This window comes from Melospiza georgiana, chromosome 31, assembly GCF_028018845.1.
Source record: "Melospiza georgiana isolate bMelGeo1 chromosome 31, bMelGeo1.pri, whole genome shotgun sequence".
Classification (NCBI taxonomy): domain Eukaryota; kingdom Metazoa; phylum Chordata; class Aves; order Passeriformes; family Passerellidae; genus Melospiza; species Melospiza georgiana.
The window spans coordinates 2,765,872-2,781,687 of NC_080460.1; the positions used below are offsets into that span (position 1 = coordinate 2,765,872).

The 15,816-nt window shown below is 49.8% G+C and overlaps 1 protein-coding gene across 8 annotated transcripts in view; it reads right to left on the reverse strand.

Moving 5' to 3' along the window:
• The window catches only part of ANK1 (ankyrin 1), a 69,413-nt gene that overhangs the window by 36,957 nt on the left and 16,640 nt on the right, over positions 1–15,816 (reverse strand). For 6 of the 8 annotated variants that reach the window (XM_058042548.1, XM_058042544.1, XM_058042545.1 and 3 more), the window contains exon 2: positions 1,529–1,630. In XM_058042548.1, coding sequence (XP_057898531.1) covers positions 1,529–1,630 — 102 coding nt within the window. Of the gene's footprint in view, positions 1–1,528; positions 1,631–10,909; positions 10,996–11,507; positions 11,695–15,816 lie in introns of those variants that run through there. The other 2 variants (XM_058042549.1, XM_058042550.1) reach the window with 2 other exon arrangements.

Here is a 15,816-nt window from a genome sequence, read left to right on the forward strand (position 1 = left end):
ATGGCAGGAACCAGGGCACAGACACCACTGAGAGGACAGCCTCATACTGCTGCAGCCATTTTCTTCCCATCAAAGTGTTAAACACCCTCACCAGCACCAGAATTCTGGTTGGGAGCAGGACTTGAAGCTTATCGGTAGAGATAGCTGATGACAGAACATCTCTTTGGTGAAGAAGAGTTCAAAGAAGTCAACCAGACCATGTCTTTGGTGGAGGAGAAGTTCAAAGCCATCATTTTTAGCTTGTGGATGAGTCACCCTGCTGTGATTCTTTACAGAGCCTTCTCCAGAACCCCACACCCCTCTGAGCTGGAGCATTAACAGGACCAGTGGATGTAGAAATCCTCCCTCTCCTCTTGGGTTTGCTCTGGAAATGAGTGAATATCCCTCGTGCACTCTGCCTGCCCTGTGGGACCCCGTCCCCTGTCGCAGATACATTTTCATGAAAAATCCTTTCCTTAGGATTTTTCCTCCTGAGAAGCTGGGAGGCCTCAGGAACAAAATGTAAACGTTGATTATCTGCTGCTGTGGAATGCAACAGGTGCATCTGGGATTGGTCTCATGTGGTTGTTTCTAATTAATGGCCAATCACAGTCAGCTGGCTCAGACAGAGAGTCCGAGCCACAAACCTTTGTTATCATTCTTTCTTTTCTATTCTGTTCTTAGCTAGCCTTCTGATGGAACATTTTCTTTTATTCTTTTAGTATAGTTTTAATGTAATATATAAAATAAAATTATAAATCAAGCCTTCTGAAACACGGAGTCAGATCCTCGTCTCTTCCCCAATCCCAGAACCCCTGTGAGCACCGTCACAGTCCCCAGCGACTGCTGCAGCACAAACCAGGTCTGAGCTTCCCTTGGTTTGGGGACTGAAATAGATGAGAGTTCCTTTGTGCTGCCTGCTGAGTCAGCCTCCCCAGCAGCTCCACGAAGCAGGGACAGCACACAGCACTCAGCCTAAACCCCCTGAACCTGTCCCTGCAGCCTCTGCCCCACCTCGGCCTCAGCCACGTGCAGCTGCACAGGTACAGAATGTTCTGATGATGATGATGATGATGATGATGATGATGATGTGCAAACAATTCCTCAGCGCCTGCAGCTCTTTGCTCTATTTCTGTGCAGCGTGAGCAGGGCTCCTCCTGCCCAGCACCTCCCAAACCACAACTGGCACTTTGCAAACATTCACTGCTCGTGGTGAGCTGCAGCTTCTAGGAATAAAAATCCTCAGCACTGCGGGCAAGGGGAATAATCCCCACGAGCTATTTTTGTGATGTTCTTCACTGTGCTGCTCTCCACAGCTGCTCTGCCCTCTGAGAAGCAGCTGAGCTTCTTCCAAGTGTCCCATTCGCTTGTCACACTCACGGAGCCCTCTCTGCTTACCTGTTAATGTCCTTTGCTATGCCCCGACCAGTCCATCCATGCTCTTTACAGCTATTGCTGCCCTCCTGGCCCCAAAAACAACTGCTCCTCTGGTCAGCCACATTTCCCATTAACTCGAGACAGTACCAGAAGCCCCGTGTGTTTCACCTACCTGGTTACAGGTGTTAATATCTACCCCATTCCTGAGGTGATCCAAGGCTTTGTCCAGGTTCCCAGATCTGGCAGCTCTCAAGAAACTTGTTGCAGCATCAGCCTTGGGGACAAAAAAGGAAAAAGCATGAAACTCAGAGCCCGCTTTGTTCTCCCCCACCACCAGCACTGGGCCAACTCTTCACTCAGCTGCAGAGAACAGAACTACACAGACCAGGCAGAAAAGGCAGGAAAAGTCACAGTGGGACAGGCTGAGGAGAAAGAAGGGCTGGGAGCTGGACTATAAATGAGGAGCATCCAGATGACGGGGCAGAAGGTCTGAAGGTTGTTCTGTCACAATATGGGGACAGCACGGAGGGAGCTCCTGCCACCATGGCAGCCTCTCTTGGCCCAGAAATCCCCCACATAACCTGGGCTGAGGAACTGCACTGATGGAGCTGTGATGAACCCACCCCTACCCTCCTCCAGAAGTAATAACAGAGGTGAGCTTGGGCGCCAGCACCAGGGAGAACAGCCCCAGCTGAGCACCTCACAGCTGGGAAAGACACAACTCTGCCTTTTGGCAGTGCTTCCCAACTCTCTTGTTTTGGCAGTGCTTCCCTGCCACACCACAGCCAGCCCAGGCAAGGCGCAGCAATACTCTGAGCAACACCACTTAGCAGTGTGAGGCAGCAAATGGAGACGATGGCATGGCTCACTGGAGGGGTGGAAATGCAGTGATGTGGGTCTGTGGGTGTGGGAACCTGAGCTGGTGACTGGAATGTGCCAGCCCAAAGGGATCTGTGCAGCCCAGAGCCACCAGATCCATGGCATGGGTGTCGCAGACATCTTTATTGTGTAAAATCTTTCTTTTAAGATTTTTTTCTTTCTGAGAAGCTGGGAGGCCTCAGGGACAAAATGTAAACAATGGTTATCTGCTGCTGTGGGATGCAACAGGTGGATCTGTGGTTGGTCTCATGTGGATGTTTGGAATTAATGGCCAATCACAGTCAGCTGGCTCTCTCTCTGTCTGAGCCACAGACCTTTGTTGATTCTTCTTTTCTATTCTTAGCTTAGCCAGCCTTCTGATGAAACCTTTTCCTTCTTCTATTCTTTTAGTGTAGTTTTAATGTAATACATATCTTAAAACAATAAATCAAGCCTTCTGAAACATGGAATCCGATCTACATCCCTCTCTCATCCTAAGACCCCTGTGACCACCATCACAGCATGGGTGCAGCACACACTCCTCTGTCCTCATCTCCAAGAGAAAATCAGAGCCCCTCTTGTACCATTTACATCAGGACTGACCAAGGGGCCTCCTGTGCTAGGAGAGCTTCTGTCCTGCCACCCCAAGCCATCCTGTATTGCCCAGGAGCATCCAGAGTTAGGAAACTCCTGGGCAGGAGCTGGAAGGACCGCAGAGACAAAAGCCCTGGGGGCATAGCAGGGAGGATGATGCTGACAATCTAAATCAGGAGAGGTTCGGGGCTCCTCTCTTCCTTTCTCTTTGCAGTCTCAGATATTTGAATTGGGGTTTGGAGCAGCACAACTCCAAAGATGCCTTCTGGCCTCCTCCAGCCCACAGCCTGGTTGCAGAGGAGCATCCAGGGTCAGGAAGATCCTGGATTAGGAGAGGTTCAGGGCTCATCTCTTCCCTTCTCTTTGCACTCTCAGATGTTTGAATTGGGGCTCTGGGTGCCTTCTGGCCTCCTCCATCCGCCTCCCCCAGGCCATCCTTTCTGCCTGACACCCCTACCAGGGAGGAAGGCAGCCATGCCCCGCTCCTGCAATAGAGTGAGGGCCATAAAGAGGGTGATCAGGCACAGAGCTCAGACCAGGGTGGCAAGGTGCCACGGGCCCTGTGGGGCAGCCCCTGGGTCAGAGGGACAGAGCTGGAGGGCAGCAGCAGCAGCAGCAGCATGTGCTGATCCCATCCCCTCCTGCGCCAGCTGGCTCTGCCCGCGCCCAGCTCGGAGCAGAGACCCCAGGGCTGAGCCTTTGGAGGGCTGGGAATGGACAGCAAACACAGCAGGGCTGAGCCTTTGGAGGGCTGGGAATGCACAGGAGACACAGCTGGGCTGAGCCTTTGGAGGGCTGGGAATGGACAGCAGGGCTGAGCCTTTGGAGGGCTGGGAATGGATAGGAGACACAGCAAGGCTGAGCCTTTGGAGGACTGGGAATGGATAGGAGACACAGCAAGGCTGAGCCTTTGGAGGGCTGGGAATGGATAGGAGGCACAGCAGGGCTGAGCCTTTGGAGGGCTGGGAATGCACAGCAAACGCAGCAGAACTGAGCCTTCGGAGGGCTGGGAATGCACAGCAGAGCTGAGCCTTTGGAGGGCTGGGAATGGACAGCAGGGCTGAGCCTTTGGAGGGCTGGGAATGGACAGCAGGGCTGAGCCTTTGGAGGGCTGGGAATGGACAGCAAACACAGCAGGGCTGAGCCTTTGGAGGGCTGGGAATGCATGGGAGAGCTGAGCCTTTGGAGGGCTGGGAATGCACAGGAGACACAGCAAAGCTGAGCCTTTGGAGGGCTGGGAATGGACAGCAGAGCTGGGCCTTTGGAGGGCTGGGAATGCAGAGCAGGGCTGGGTCTTTAGAGGGTTGGGAATGCACAGCAAACACAGCAGGGCTGAGCCTTTGGAGGGCTGGGAATGGACAGCAAACACAGCAGGGCTGAGCCTTTGGAGGGCTAGGAATGCATGGGAGAGCTGAGCCTTTGGAGGGCTGGGAATGGACAGCAAACACAGCAGGGCTGAGCCTTTGGAGGGCTGAGAATGGACAGCAAACACAGCAGAGCTGAGCCTTTGGAGGGTGGGGAATGGACAGCAGGGCTGGGTCTTTGGAGGGCTGGGAATGCATGGGAGAGCTGAGCCTTTGGAGGGCTGGGAATGCACAGCAAACACAGCAGGGCTGTGCCTTTACAAGGCTGGGAATGCACAGCCAACACAGCACCTCGGTGCCTGCTCTGCTCACACAGAGGCAGCAGCAGCAGCAGCAGCAGCAGCGCCGCGCTCAGAAATGCACATTCACGCCCTGAGCTGGGGTCCAGCGAGGAAACACCGACAGCTTCAAGCAACAGGCTGAATGCAAAGAGCTTTTCCAGCTCCAGACACCGCTGGAAGCCTCTGCTTCTCAGGGCAGGACCGACCACAAGGCAGCAAAGCCCTGGAAAATCATCAAAGCACGGCTCGGCCAGGCTCTGCCATCCGTGGGACACACATGGAGCTCTGAGGATTAAAGGTAAAGCTCTGCGTGGCCCTGTAGGAGCAGAGGGGCTCCCAAAGGCCCAGCACGCCCAGCAGCAGAGACTACAAGCAGAGAGCAAAGCAGAAAAGCAAAGCAGAGGTGTGTGTGGGCAGCGAGGAGAAGTGTGCTGGGTACTCACAGCCACGTCTGGACCGGACCTGCCCTTTCGTGCTGCCATAGCCCGGCACTTCGGCTGAAACCTGAGCCTGGTGTCCCCTCTCTGCCTCCTTGGTTATCTACTCCCCAGCTTTGAGAGAGCCAGTGAGTTACATTGCATTCTAGCTAAAAATACAGGCTCCGTCCTCCCTCCAATGCAGACCCTGCGGGGATCGCCAACTGCTAATGGAATTTGTTCATTTTCTCTCCATTACTGTGTCAGACAGGATATTTAATACCGAGGCACCTCCGGAAAGCAAATGTGGCTGCTGCCAGGCGCAGGGAGGGGGTCAGAGCTGCAGGTACCACCTCAGCAGGGGGAAAAGCAGCCCCACAAATGTGCCCTGGAGCCTGGAGACTCACAGGTACCACCTTGGAGCAGCAGAGGAAAAGCAGCCCCACAGAAATGCCCACAGGTAACTCCTGCCACAGAGGAGAGGGTTTGAGCTCCCTCCGTCCCTCTGGATGCCCTTGGAGAAGATGCCAAGGCTGGGACGTGTCAGAGGTGCTGCCTTTTGCTGCCCATGCTCAGCATGAGCCTTCCAGAGATGCACAGAGAGGGCGCAGGGCACCAGACACCAGCAATCCATCCCGCCAGGCAGGATGGAATAGCTCAGCTCAGATAAAAGCAGATCCACAGTCAGATTGTCCTCCTTTCTGTCTGTCTGTCAGGGCAATCTGCTCCCGGGGAAATGGAAGCACAGGCTGGGTCGCTGCCACCTCCCAGATTTCAGCAAAAAGGACAGCAAGGAGCGCAGACACCTTGTGACCACAGGGTGATGTGCACATGGAGGAGATACACACACACACATCCCACTCACCCAGGCACAGACACACGTTATCAGCACCCTCTGACAGGCACAGAGCTCAGCACAGCACACAGGCACTCCCCGTGTGCCCCTGTGCTTCCAGATGCAGAAACTGCCTCTGCTGGTTTTCCTTTGCAGAAACTGCCTCTGCTGGTTTTCCTTTGCAGAAACTGCCTCTGCTGGTTTTCCCTTTCTTTCCATTCTCCTCTGCCTGCCCAGCAATTTTCCAGGATGGGGATATTCCAGGGGAGAAATCAAAGCTGCCCCGCTTGCTGTTGTGAACCTCTTGCACTCTCAGGTGGAATTTGCTAAATCCTAAACACAGGCATCATGCTCTACAGACATCCAAGCTGTGAAGTGTCAGGGGGCTGCTGACAGCAATTCTACAAGAGAGAAGCCTCAGATCAGGGCTTTAAGTGCTCCAAGACCTTCTAAAGTCAAAGCTCAGGACAGCACATCAGACTGTGCTGCTACTCTCCCTCCCTTTCTTTTCCTTCAGGAAAAAATCTCCCCCTGTCTGCTGACAATCTAAATGTTCCCTTTCCCTCTGTCCTGGTTTCAGAGTCAATTTATTCTCATGACACCCTCTCCTGGCCCTGAGGAGAGGCTCTTTCTGCCCCTTTTCCCAGGTTTCCTCCTCCTCTCACAGCAATAATGGAACCACACGAGCCCATTGCATTGCAGCCGTGGCCAAGGCTCCAGAGCGAAGAAGCCGAGCTCAGGATGGATTTCAAGGCTGCACTCAGAGGTTTGTGAGCCTGCCGTGTGTCTGGTCGCAGCCAGCTCCTGCTCTAATCTCTCCTAGCAGCTCCTCACACGCAGGGAGGAGCTCCCATAAACTCCTGCTGCTCCTCACTGATAACACAAGGGAGGGTCTCTGCCTCCAGGGCGGCCACACTTGGCAGGAGCCCGCTCTGTGTGAGCTGTTAGGTGCTGCAAGCCGACGATTTCCAAGCCCAGATGAGTTGTGATGATCTCACGGCGTTTTCTGGGACACAAGGAGAGTCAAGAAGCAGCTCCACACTGCACACACACACACACACACACACCCTGCTGCATTGCCCTCTTCATCCTGTGTGCCCACTCATCCCTTCAGCCCAGCTGACACTCGTGGAGCAGCAGACAGGAGGTCCAGGAAGGAATCACCAGAATTCTGGGCAGCTCACAGCACCCAACAGCCAAATAACACCAGGACTGGCAGCGAGATGCAAACCCTAACCCTGGCGCCAATATTGCCGTGGGCATCCTGTCTAGATGCTGTGGAAAGGTGCAGCTCACATCTCAGAGGTCACCCAGCTCCTAAAGCCGGTGTTCTGGAGCCCAAAGTCAGCTCTGCCAGCTGAGGATGTGTCATAAACCCTTGCCAAGGGCAGCAGGCTTGGGCATCTCCTTGCTCACGTGGGCTTGTGCCCAACAGTGGGCATGATCCTCACCTTTGAGGCGTCATTTCCAGCAGAAACACCAAAACCTCGCATCAGTGTGGTGGTTTAACACTTGAGGAACTGTCCAGCCTAGGAGTGTCTCTGGAGCCAGTGCTCATTTGGAACTCTATATCAACCGCACAATTCTGCAGCTGATAACCTCAGTTCCTCTCTCATCAGGTGAGGAGAATTTGTCAGGCCTCAAAACACACTAGAAGAGCTGCTAAGATTAAGAGCAGTTAGGGATAACACAGGAAAATCCATAGGAAAATCAGGGAAGAGAGGAAATTCAACTCCAGGCGCTCAGAAACAGAAGCCACGCTGTCTCTCCCGCAGGAACTTTCTCTCCTGTCTCTATTAACAGAAACTGGGCCCTGCAGCAGAAACAAACCCTGCCTTCTGAGTGGAAGGCAGCATTCAGCAGAACACAGCTTCTCCTGAGAGGCCACAGCAGCACAGCCCCAGGCAGCCAGCCAGCAGAGCACAGGGAGCAGGCAGAGACTGCACGCCCAGAAAAAAGGAGAAAAGGAAAACCATTGGGAAAAAAAATCCATCTGATGAAAGGACAAACCCAGATGCTTAAATTCTATTCCTTCATCATCCTCACCCTTACCCACTCAAGACAGATAAATCCACATGCCCAAGCTCTGTTCTGCCATCACCCTCACATGATTTAGCACAGGTCTGCAGATAGGAGCCACGATGGGAGTCAAGGCACAAGAAATCATCTCTGGAAGGCACCTGCCAGGCGAGTTTGGCCTCATTTCATGCACCAGCCTGAGCAAACCCTTTGCCCATGCTCGTTTCTGCTCGGTGGAGGTTTCAAAACAGCGCCAAGAGGGCTGAAACCCAGAGCAGGGTGCAAGGGGGAGCTCAACCATCTTGCAGCAGGTGAATCAGGGCATGCAGGACGTGGGAGATCTGTTTGCATTCCCGTGCCAAGGATGGAGCTGGAGAAGACACAGCTGGCAAAGGAGAAATCCCAAAGGAGATGGAACAGGGAAGGAAGGCCCTGGCAGGTTTGTGGGGAGGGAAGCAACCTGTCAATTGGCATTTTTGCAGTGCTGAAGAGAGGGCAAGCTTTCCGGTGCCAGCATCAGGCTGGCCTCTCCACCGTTACATAATCAGGAGCAATGAGCTTGTGGAAAGCCCATTTTTGTGCACTCTGAACAGGAGAGGCAGCTCTGGGCTGCCACTGGTGGTGCAGCTCAGGGTGAAGGTTAACTGAGCAATTTCAGCCACCTGCGTTGCCATTTGACTCCTTCCTGCCCTGCTCACGGCTCCCCCTCGCTGGCTGGAACAGGTCCAGGGCTGTGGGCAGGGCAGATATCACAAACAGCTTAATCTGCACACAGCAAGGCAGCCAGGAGATGCCCCCAGCCAGCAGGGTGATGCTCCTGATAAGGATCCCTGGGGAGCTGCAGCTCTGTGAATCCACCTGCCCAATGGATTTTCTAAGGAACATGTTCAAGACCTTGTTCTGTCATTAGCAAACTATCATTTGCAAAATATCACTTGCAAACTATCGTTTTCCCTCTGAAATACAGTGCTGGGTCTCCAGCAGCAGTGGGGAGTGAAACTGAGGCTGGTCCAGAGAGCAGAACAAGAAAAGGAGAGCAGAACATCTTCCCTTTCACATGGAGGCAAGAATTAACAGAGAGCACCTGCCTGCTGCCTAATGGATTTTCTAAGGAACACATTCAAGATCTTGTTCTGTCATTTGCAAACTATCACTTGCAAACTATCATTTTCCCTCTGAAATACAGTGCTGGGTCTACAGCAGCAGTGGGGAGTGAAACAGAGGCTGGTCCAGAGAGCAGAACAGGGAAAGGAGAGCAGAACATCTTCCCTTTCACATTTCTCCTCTCACAGAGAGGCAGGAATTAACAGAGCTGCTGCTCCTGCCAGCTGAGGCCACGCACACCCAGGGGAAAGCTGTCACTCTCCTTTGATGTTAGCAGGAGCCTCTGCTCTCTGCATATCCTGAAAAAGAAAAGCTATTTTTACCTCATCAAAAAATATACAGACTGTGACTGAAGACAATACATGAGAGCTCTCTGCTCAGGCACTACACCTCTGCTAATAGCACCACAACATTTCCAGCTGCCAAGAGATGCAGCAGCAGAGCTTTCTCCCTGCTGCTTTCCTGATGCTCTGCCTTTTTTGGGCCATGGCATGGCTCAGGTGGGTCTGGGCAGTGAACACTGGGGAGCTGAGAGGGCTCAGGGCAAGGGGGGATCAGAGATGAGCTCTGGTGTCAGCCTGGGACTAAGACACAGCTTCTGGACCTGCCCTGGGCTCTGTCAGTGCCCTCAGGTGAGGGGCTGGAGCCCAGATCACACCATCAGGATCTGCCCAGCTGCCCTGTGCAGGATCTTCCTTTTCTTTCCTGTGCTTTATAAACTGCTCCTGATTCCTGCAGTCTGCTCTGACTCATCCCCTGCTCGTTCCCTCCAGCAGGATGAGTCCACACCTGCTTTCCCTGCATGCACAAAGTGCTCAAAAGGGGTTTTTCTGCAGGGATCTGCATGCTGGGGGGTGTCACAGTACAGCCCCTGTGTCACTGTAGGACACAAAACAACACAAGCACACACTGCTGCTCTCAAAATGAAGAAAAAAAAAGGGAAATTTATTTTCTGTCTCTAAAATTTATAGTTGTCCAAGAGTGACAGTGGATTGGAGGGTGACAGTGCCACCTCTCCAATGACACTGGTCAAACCAACAGTCTACCAAATTTCTCCTCCTCCATAAAGGAATGCAAAACAATGAGATATTTACAGAAGAAAAAAGGGAAGTTTATTTTCTGACTCTAACATTTATAGATTTCCAAAAGTGACAGTGGATTGGAGGGTGACAGTGCCACCTCTCCAATGACAGTGGACAAACCAACAGCCCATCAAATTTCTTCTCCTCCATAAAAGAATGCAAAACAATGAGTTATTTACAGAAGAAAAAAGGAAAGTTTATTTTCTGACTCTAACATTTATAGTTCTCCAAGAGTGACAGCGGATTGCAGGTGACAGTGCCACCTCTCCAGTGACGCTGGACAAACCAACAGTTTATCAACTTTCTCTTCCTCCATAAAGGAATGCAAAACAATGAGCTATTTACAGAAAGCGTGTGAGAAAGTTCACTACAAGAATGCCAACATCAGAAGGCTCAGAAAATATTAAAAAACCAGGGTGACAGCCCTGTGCTGTGGCTACCACAGAGTTACTGTCCTGAGCCTCAAGCCAGCCTTGCCTGGGGAAGCCATGCAGGGCAGAAAGCCGTGACAGAAAAGCACCAGAAGCACAGGCCTGGCAATAAATAAATCTCTGCCAGGACATGCAAGCAAAGCCTTTGCAGCACAGCCACCTGCTCCAGAGCAGAGCCAGCACAGCGCTGTGCTGAGACAGAAACACCACCCTGGAAGGTGACCACACAACAGGAACCAACATTTACCATCACAATACTGCAAAAACACAACACCCAGGGCATCTCCCTTCTGCCAGTAAAGCGGTGGTGAGAGGGACAAGGCAAATTCAGCACAGAGAGACCAGTTTTCAATACCATTGGCTCCAAGGATGACCTTAGGTAAGTTGTCAGTGACCTAAGAAGGGCAGCAAACCCTGAGGTCTATTTAGCAGCAGCTGTTTGGGGAGAAGAGGCATTATCTTTGGACTGAATACACCTAAATAATCACAATATACCTAAACTCCCTCAGGTGAACCATCCTCTCCTCTTTTGCTGCCCAAGGAACCCCTGGCCATGCCCAAGTACTCACCCTCAGGCAATGCAAGCATGTCATCCCTGCAGGAGAAGGTCAGCTCACCCTGCACGGCCCGTCTGCAGCTCCCATCAACCCACCAGTGCTGAATGCCGCAGCCAGAACCAAGCATGAGCGGGCTGGGGGAGGTTTATCAGCAGCTGGGCTTGCACCCTATCAGCACTCACACACCTGGCTGCAGGGTAGCACAAATTCTGTCTGGAGCCTGCAGATTGTGGCCCGTCCTACGTCAGGAGCTGGGCGGTGTTTATTGAGTGTCACGCCCGGGCCACACTTCATAAACACGTCTGAGGAGCCCGTGTGCATGAACTCTGCCCTTCAGACCAAGGGAAGATGAAACTACAGCAATAGGAAGCAAAATGAAAGCTCTGTGGGCAGAACTGCGCTGTCTCGCGGTCTGTGCTGGAGACAGCGAGCAGGAGACCTGAGGTTCCTCCCAGGTCCCTGCAGAAGCTTGGCTGGGGCACAGTCCCACATGGAGGACACCGAGATGGAGCTGAAGTGGCAGATGAGGGCTGGTGACAGCAGCTCCAGGCTCTGTGCAGGGCCCAGAGCCCGCTGCGACACAACGAACGCGCCCCTTCCCCCCTTCTACCTGCACAGCAGACTCCTGCTCCAGCATCCCTTCAGGAGATCCTTGCTTGCAGCAAGAAGGCAAGGGGTCCACAGTGGTTGGTGCATGCCCTCTCTGAAAGACACGCAAGGGAGTCACACCAATGTCCAGAGGATCAGAGCTCCTGGAGATCACTCCCGTCCCACCCTTTCCTGGGGTGACCCTGCAGGGCCACCACGGCCAGCCTGGCAGGGCTTGCCCCTCGTGCTTTGCTCCAGGTGCTCCATCCTGGCTCCAGGCGCTGCATTTGGGCCAGCCTGGCAAAGGATTTGGGGTGCTGCCGGGGACCCACGCGCAGCTTGGGTTCTATTTCCAGCTACCATTCACCTTTTGCCACTCACAGGGTCAAGAAGGACAAGGTGTGTCACTGTCACACATTCTGAAAAAACCCTTTACCCCTCAGCTTGGGTTCTATTTCCAGCTACCATTCACCTTTTGCCACGTAAAGAGTCAAGAAGGACAAGGTGGGTCACTGTCATACTTTCTGAAAAATCCTCTTTACCCAGGATTTCTTCTCCTGGGAAGCTGAGAAGCCTCAGAGAAAAATGAAAACAACATTATCTCATTTGCTTCTCCTGTGTTTTGCTGCTTTGGAATGTGGTTGAAGATTGTTTATCCAACATTTGAAGTGTTTATGAGGAAAATGAAAACAATATGATCTCATTTGCTTCTCCTGTGTTTTGCTGCTTTGGAATGTAGTTGAAGATTGTTTATCCAACATTTGAAGTGTTTATGAGAAAAATGAAAACAATATTATGTCATTTGCTTCTCCTGTGTTTTGCTGCTTTGGAACGTGGTCTGGAGGTTGTTTATACAACATGTGAAGTGTTTAATTTAATTTAATTGCTTAACTTAATGACCAATCATGGTCAGGCTCTGTCCGGACTCTGGAGAGAGTCACGAGTTTTCATTATTATTCTTTGTAGCCTTCTGTCTGTATCCTTTCTCTATTCTTTCGTACAGTTTAGGATAGCATTACAAAATAAAATAAAATAAAATGAAATAGTAAATTAGCCTTCTAAGAACACGGAGTCGGATTCATCAATTCCTTCCTTTGTCCTGGGGACCCCAAAAGTACCACACAAGGTGTTTCCAGCCAGGCCCTGGGGCCAAACCAGTGAATGCACAGCCTTGAGATGATCACACCTGGAAAGGCCGGGGAAATATAGGGATAAATACAGATTTTAAAATCTGCAGCTTTGAGGAACAAACAACTGCTTTGCCAGCTGTTATCTCTCTGGGGAATTCCTATAAAACAGCCCAGCCCCACCACCAGAAAAGCTTATATAAACTGAGAGGCAGGAAAAGGAGATCAATAGAGTGTTAGGATGGCAAAATGCTTTGCATTACATAGAAATTGAGATTTTTGTACCAAGTTTAGCACTAGAGCAAAGCAGAGTCCTTACCTCAGTCTGGGGAAAACAACTTGCCTTTGCCCAGAGTCATTGACGGCCCAGATTCCCTCTAATATTTGAAATAGAACAGACTCCACCTCCAGTTCAGTTAGAGCTCAAATGTTTGTTGCCAAAGGATGGGCACTGCCCCTGCTGCCTGCCTGGCACTCTGTATTCACCCTAAAAATGCTGCTGCTCGTGAATTTAGTGCAATACAACACAGAGCCAGTGTCTATCAGTGCCTCACAAAAGCCAACACTGAGTTAAACTGGGGCTCTGCAAAGGGACATCATTTACACTAGAAAAAAACAGGAATATTGCCTAAAAATGAGCAAATTCACATAGAGAAAAAGCAACCAAGAATTCCAGTGAAAATACCAAATAACAACGTCTGGGCACCTCAGTGGGCTTTAGGGATTTTTTTGCAAGCCAGGGTTCCAATATTCTCTTAAATACTGGATGCTATAATACTTATCATAGCCACATGAAAATTAATTTATCCTGGGACAAGGCTCAGCATCCCCAGTGCCTCAGAGCCGTTGCATTTGGGGTTCACACCTGAGATGAAAATACTGAACTCCAGCACCTGCAGACAGAGCCAGGGGTGAGGAGAAGCTCTGTCAGAAATTTAGAATTTATTTTTTTTTCCAAGATACACAGTTCTGCCTCTGACCTTTGGAGGAACTCCTCAGCTGTGAGATGATGTAGCTGTGAAGGAATGCAAGGCTCCTTCCTGGGTTTTGGTATCTGCCATGTAACCAGAGAAGTGGCTGCCCAGAACCTGGCTGCTGCCAGGCTGCCCTCAGCTGTTCTTCCTCTCATTTAAAGGGAATGAGGGGCGGAATGTGGGCAGCAGAGAACCTCGGACACATCGCCTTGGAGAAAAGCAAATAACCTGTGAAAATGGGCTTTAAAAAGTAAATAATGTAAAAATGGGCTTTAAAGGTAAATAGAATAAAAATGGGCTTTGAAAAGTAAATAATGTAAAAATGGGCTTGAAAAGTAAATAACGTAAAAATGGGCTTGAAAAGTAAATAATGTAAAAATGGGCTTAAAAATAAATAATGTAAAAATGGGCTTGAAAAGTAAATAACGTAAAAATGGGCTTTAAAGGTAAATAATGTAAAAATGGGCTTTGAAAGTATATAACATAAAATGGGCTTGGAAGGTAAATAATGTGAAAATGGGCTTAAAAAGTAAATAATGTAAAAATGGGCTTTAAAGGTAAATAATGTAAAAATGGGCTTGAATATTTTGAGGAAGCTGCACGTGCCTTTGCCCAGGGAAGGAAGCACAGCCCCTCCTGAACTCAGCCACTTGAGAAATGAGAAATGAGGCCAGGCTGAGAAATGAAGGGAGCTGCTCCCTCCTGAGCACTTGCACTCTCTCCTGGTGCAAGGACATGGATGCCCACACAGGTTCACCTTACCCCAGCTTGTCCCCTCTCTCCTTAGAGAGCAAAACCCTCCCTGTGCCCCTGCTGGGGCTCCCAGGTTCCAGTCAGCGAGCCATTATCTCAGGAAACATCAACGCAGCTCCAAAGCTGAGTCAACAACAGCAGCTGAATAATTTAAACGTTTGGCAATTCCGCTGCTGCTGCCCAGCCACGGGTAACAGCAGGTACAGAGCGCAGCAGAGATGCTGTCAGGCCATTATTTCCTGCTGTTGGGAGAGAGCAGCACTGATGCAGGCATAAATAAGTGGGTAAGGATGCTCTTCACCTTTCCCTCTGAGGAGTTGTGCGATGTGATGGGGTGGGAGGGGGACAAAGATTTGCTGCACGCACAAATATTCCGGCCCTCGCTCTCCAGCTGCCTCTCCATCTCCTTTGTTGCTGATGGGGAAGCCAAATCTCTCCAAATCAGCCTCAAAACTGGCACGCAGAAGCACAGAACAAACGAAAAGAAAGCCGGTGGAAAAGAAAGCCTCCGCATGAAAGAAAAGAAAGCCAGTGGAAAAGAAACCCGTCTGCAAGGCTCAGCAGCTATTAGAGATCTCGTCCTGTCATAGCCCTGATCTGAGAAACCATTTAGTGGTCATTTATCAGCGCAGAACTCTTTAATCTGAGATTCCCAAGGGAAATCCAGAAACACAAATTGAATAGATCTTCTTGAGGTTGTGTTCCTTGAACTGTGCCCTGTTCCTCCAAAGGCACGGCTTTGGAGATGGAGCAGACTGCCTTGTACCAGCACAACCACGATTCAGTTCTTGGAGAGGAAGCAGACCCCAAAACAAGAGCTTTCAGCAGGTTTTTTTCCCCTTTCTGCACTCATACAGAGCAGAATTTCATAGCATGTGCCTCTCTGGCATCTTACCATGACTTATCAAATGTTCTTTTTGCTCATCATTTGAACAAGGCAACACAACTGAAAATCTCATCACACTTTTTTACCTTATTTATACTTATTTTTACCTTATTTATACTTATATTTACCTTATTTATACACTTATATTTTTTACTTGTACTTATTTATACTTATATACTTTACCTTATTTATACACTTATATTTTTTACTTGTACTTATTTATACTTATATACTTTACCTTATTTATGCACTTAATTTTTTTACTTATACCTATTTATACTTATATACTTGACCTTATTTATATTTATATTTATATTTACCTTATTTATACTTGTATTTACCCTATTTATACACTTATATTTTTTACTTATACTTATTTATACTTATATACTTTACCTTATTTATACTTATATTTACCTTATTTATACACTTGTATTTTTTACTTATACCTATTTATACACTTATATACCTTATTTATACTTATATTTACCTTATTTATACACTTATATTTTTTACTTATACCTATTTATATACTTATATACTTTACCTTATTTATAAACTTATATTTTTTACTTATACTTATTTATACTG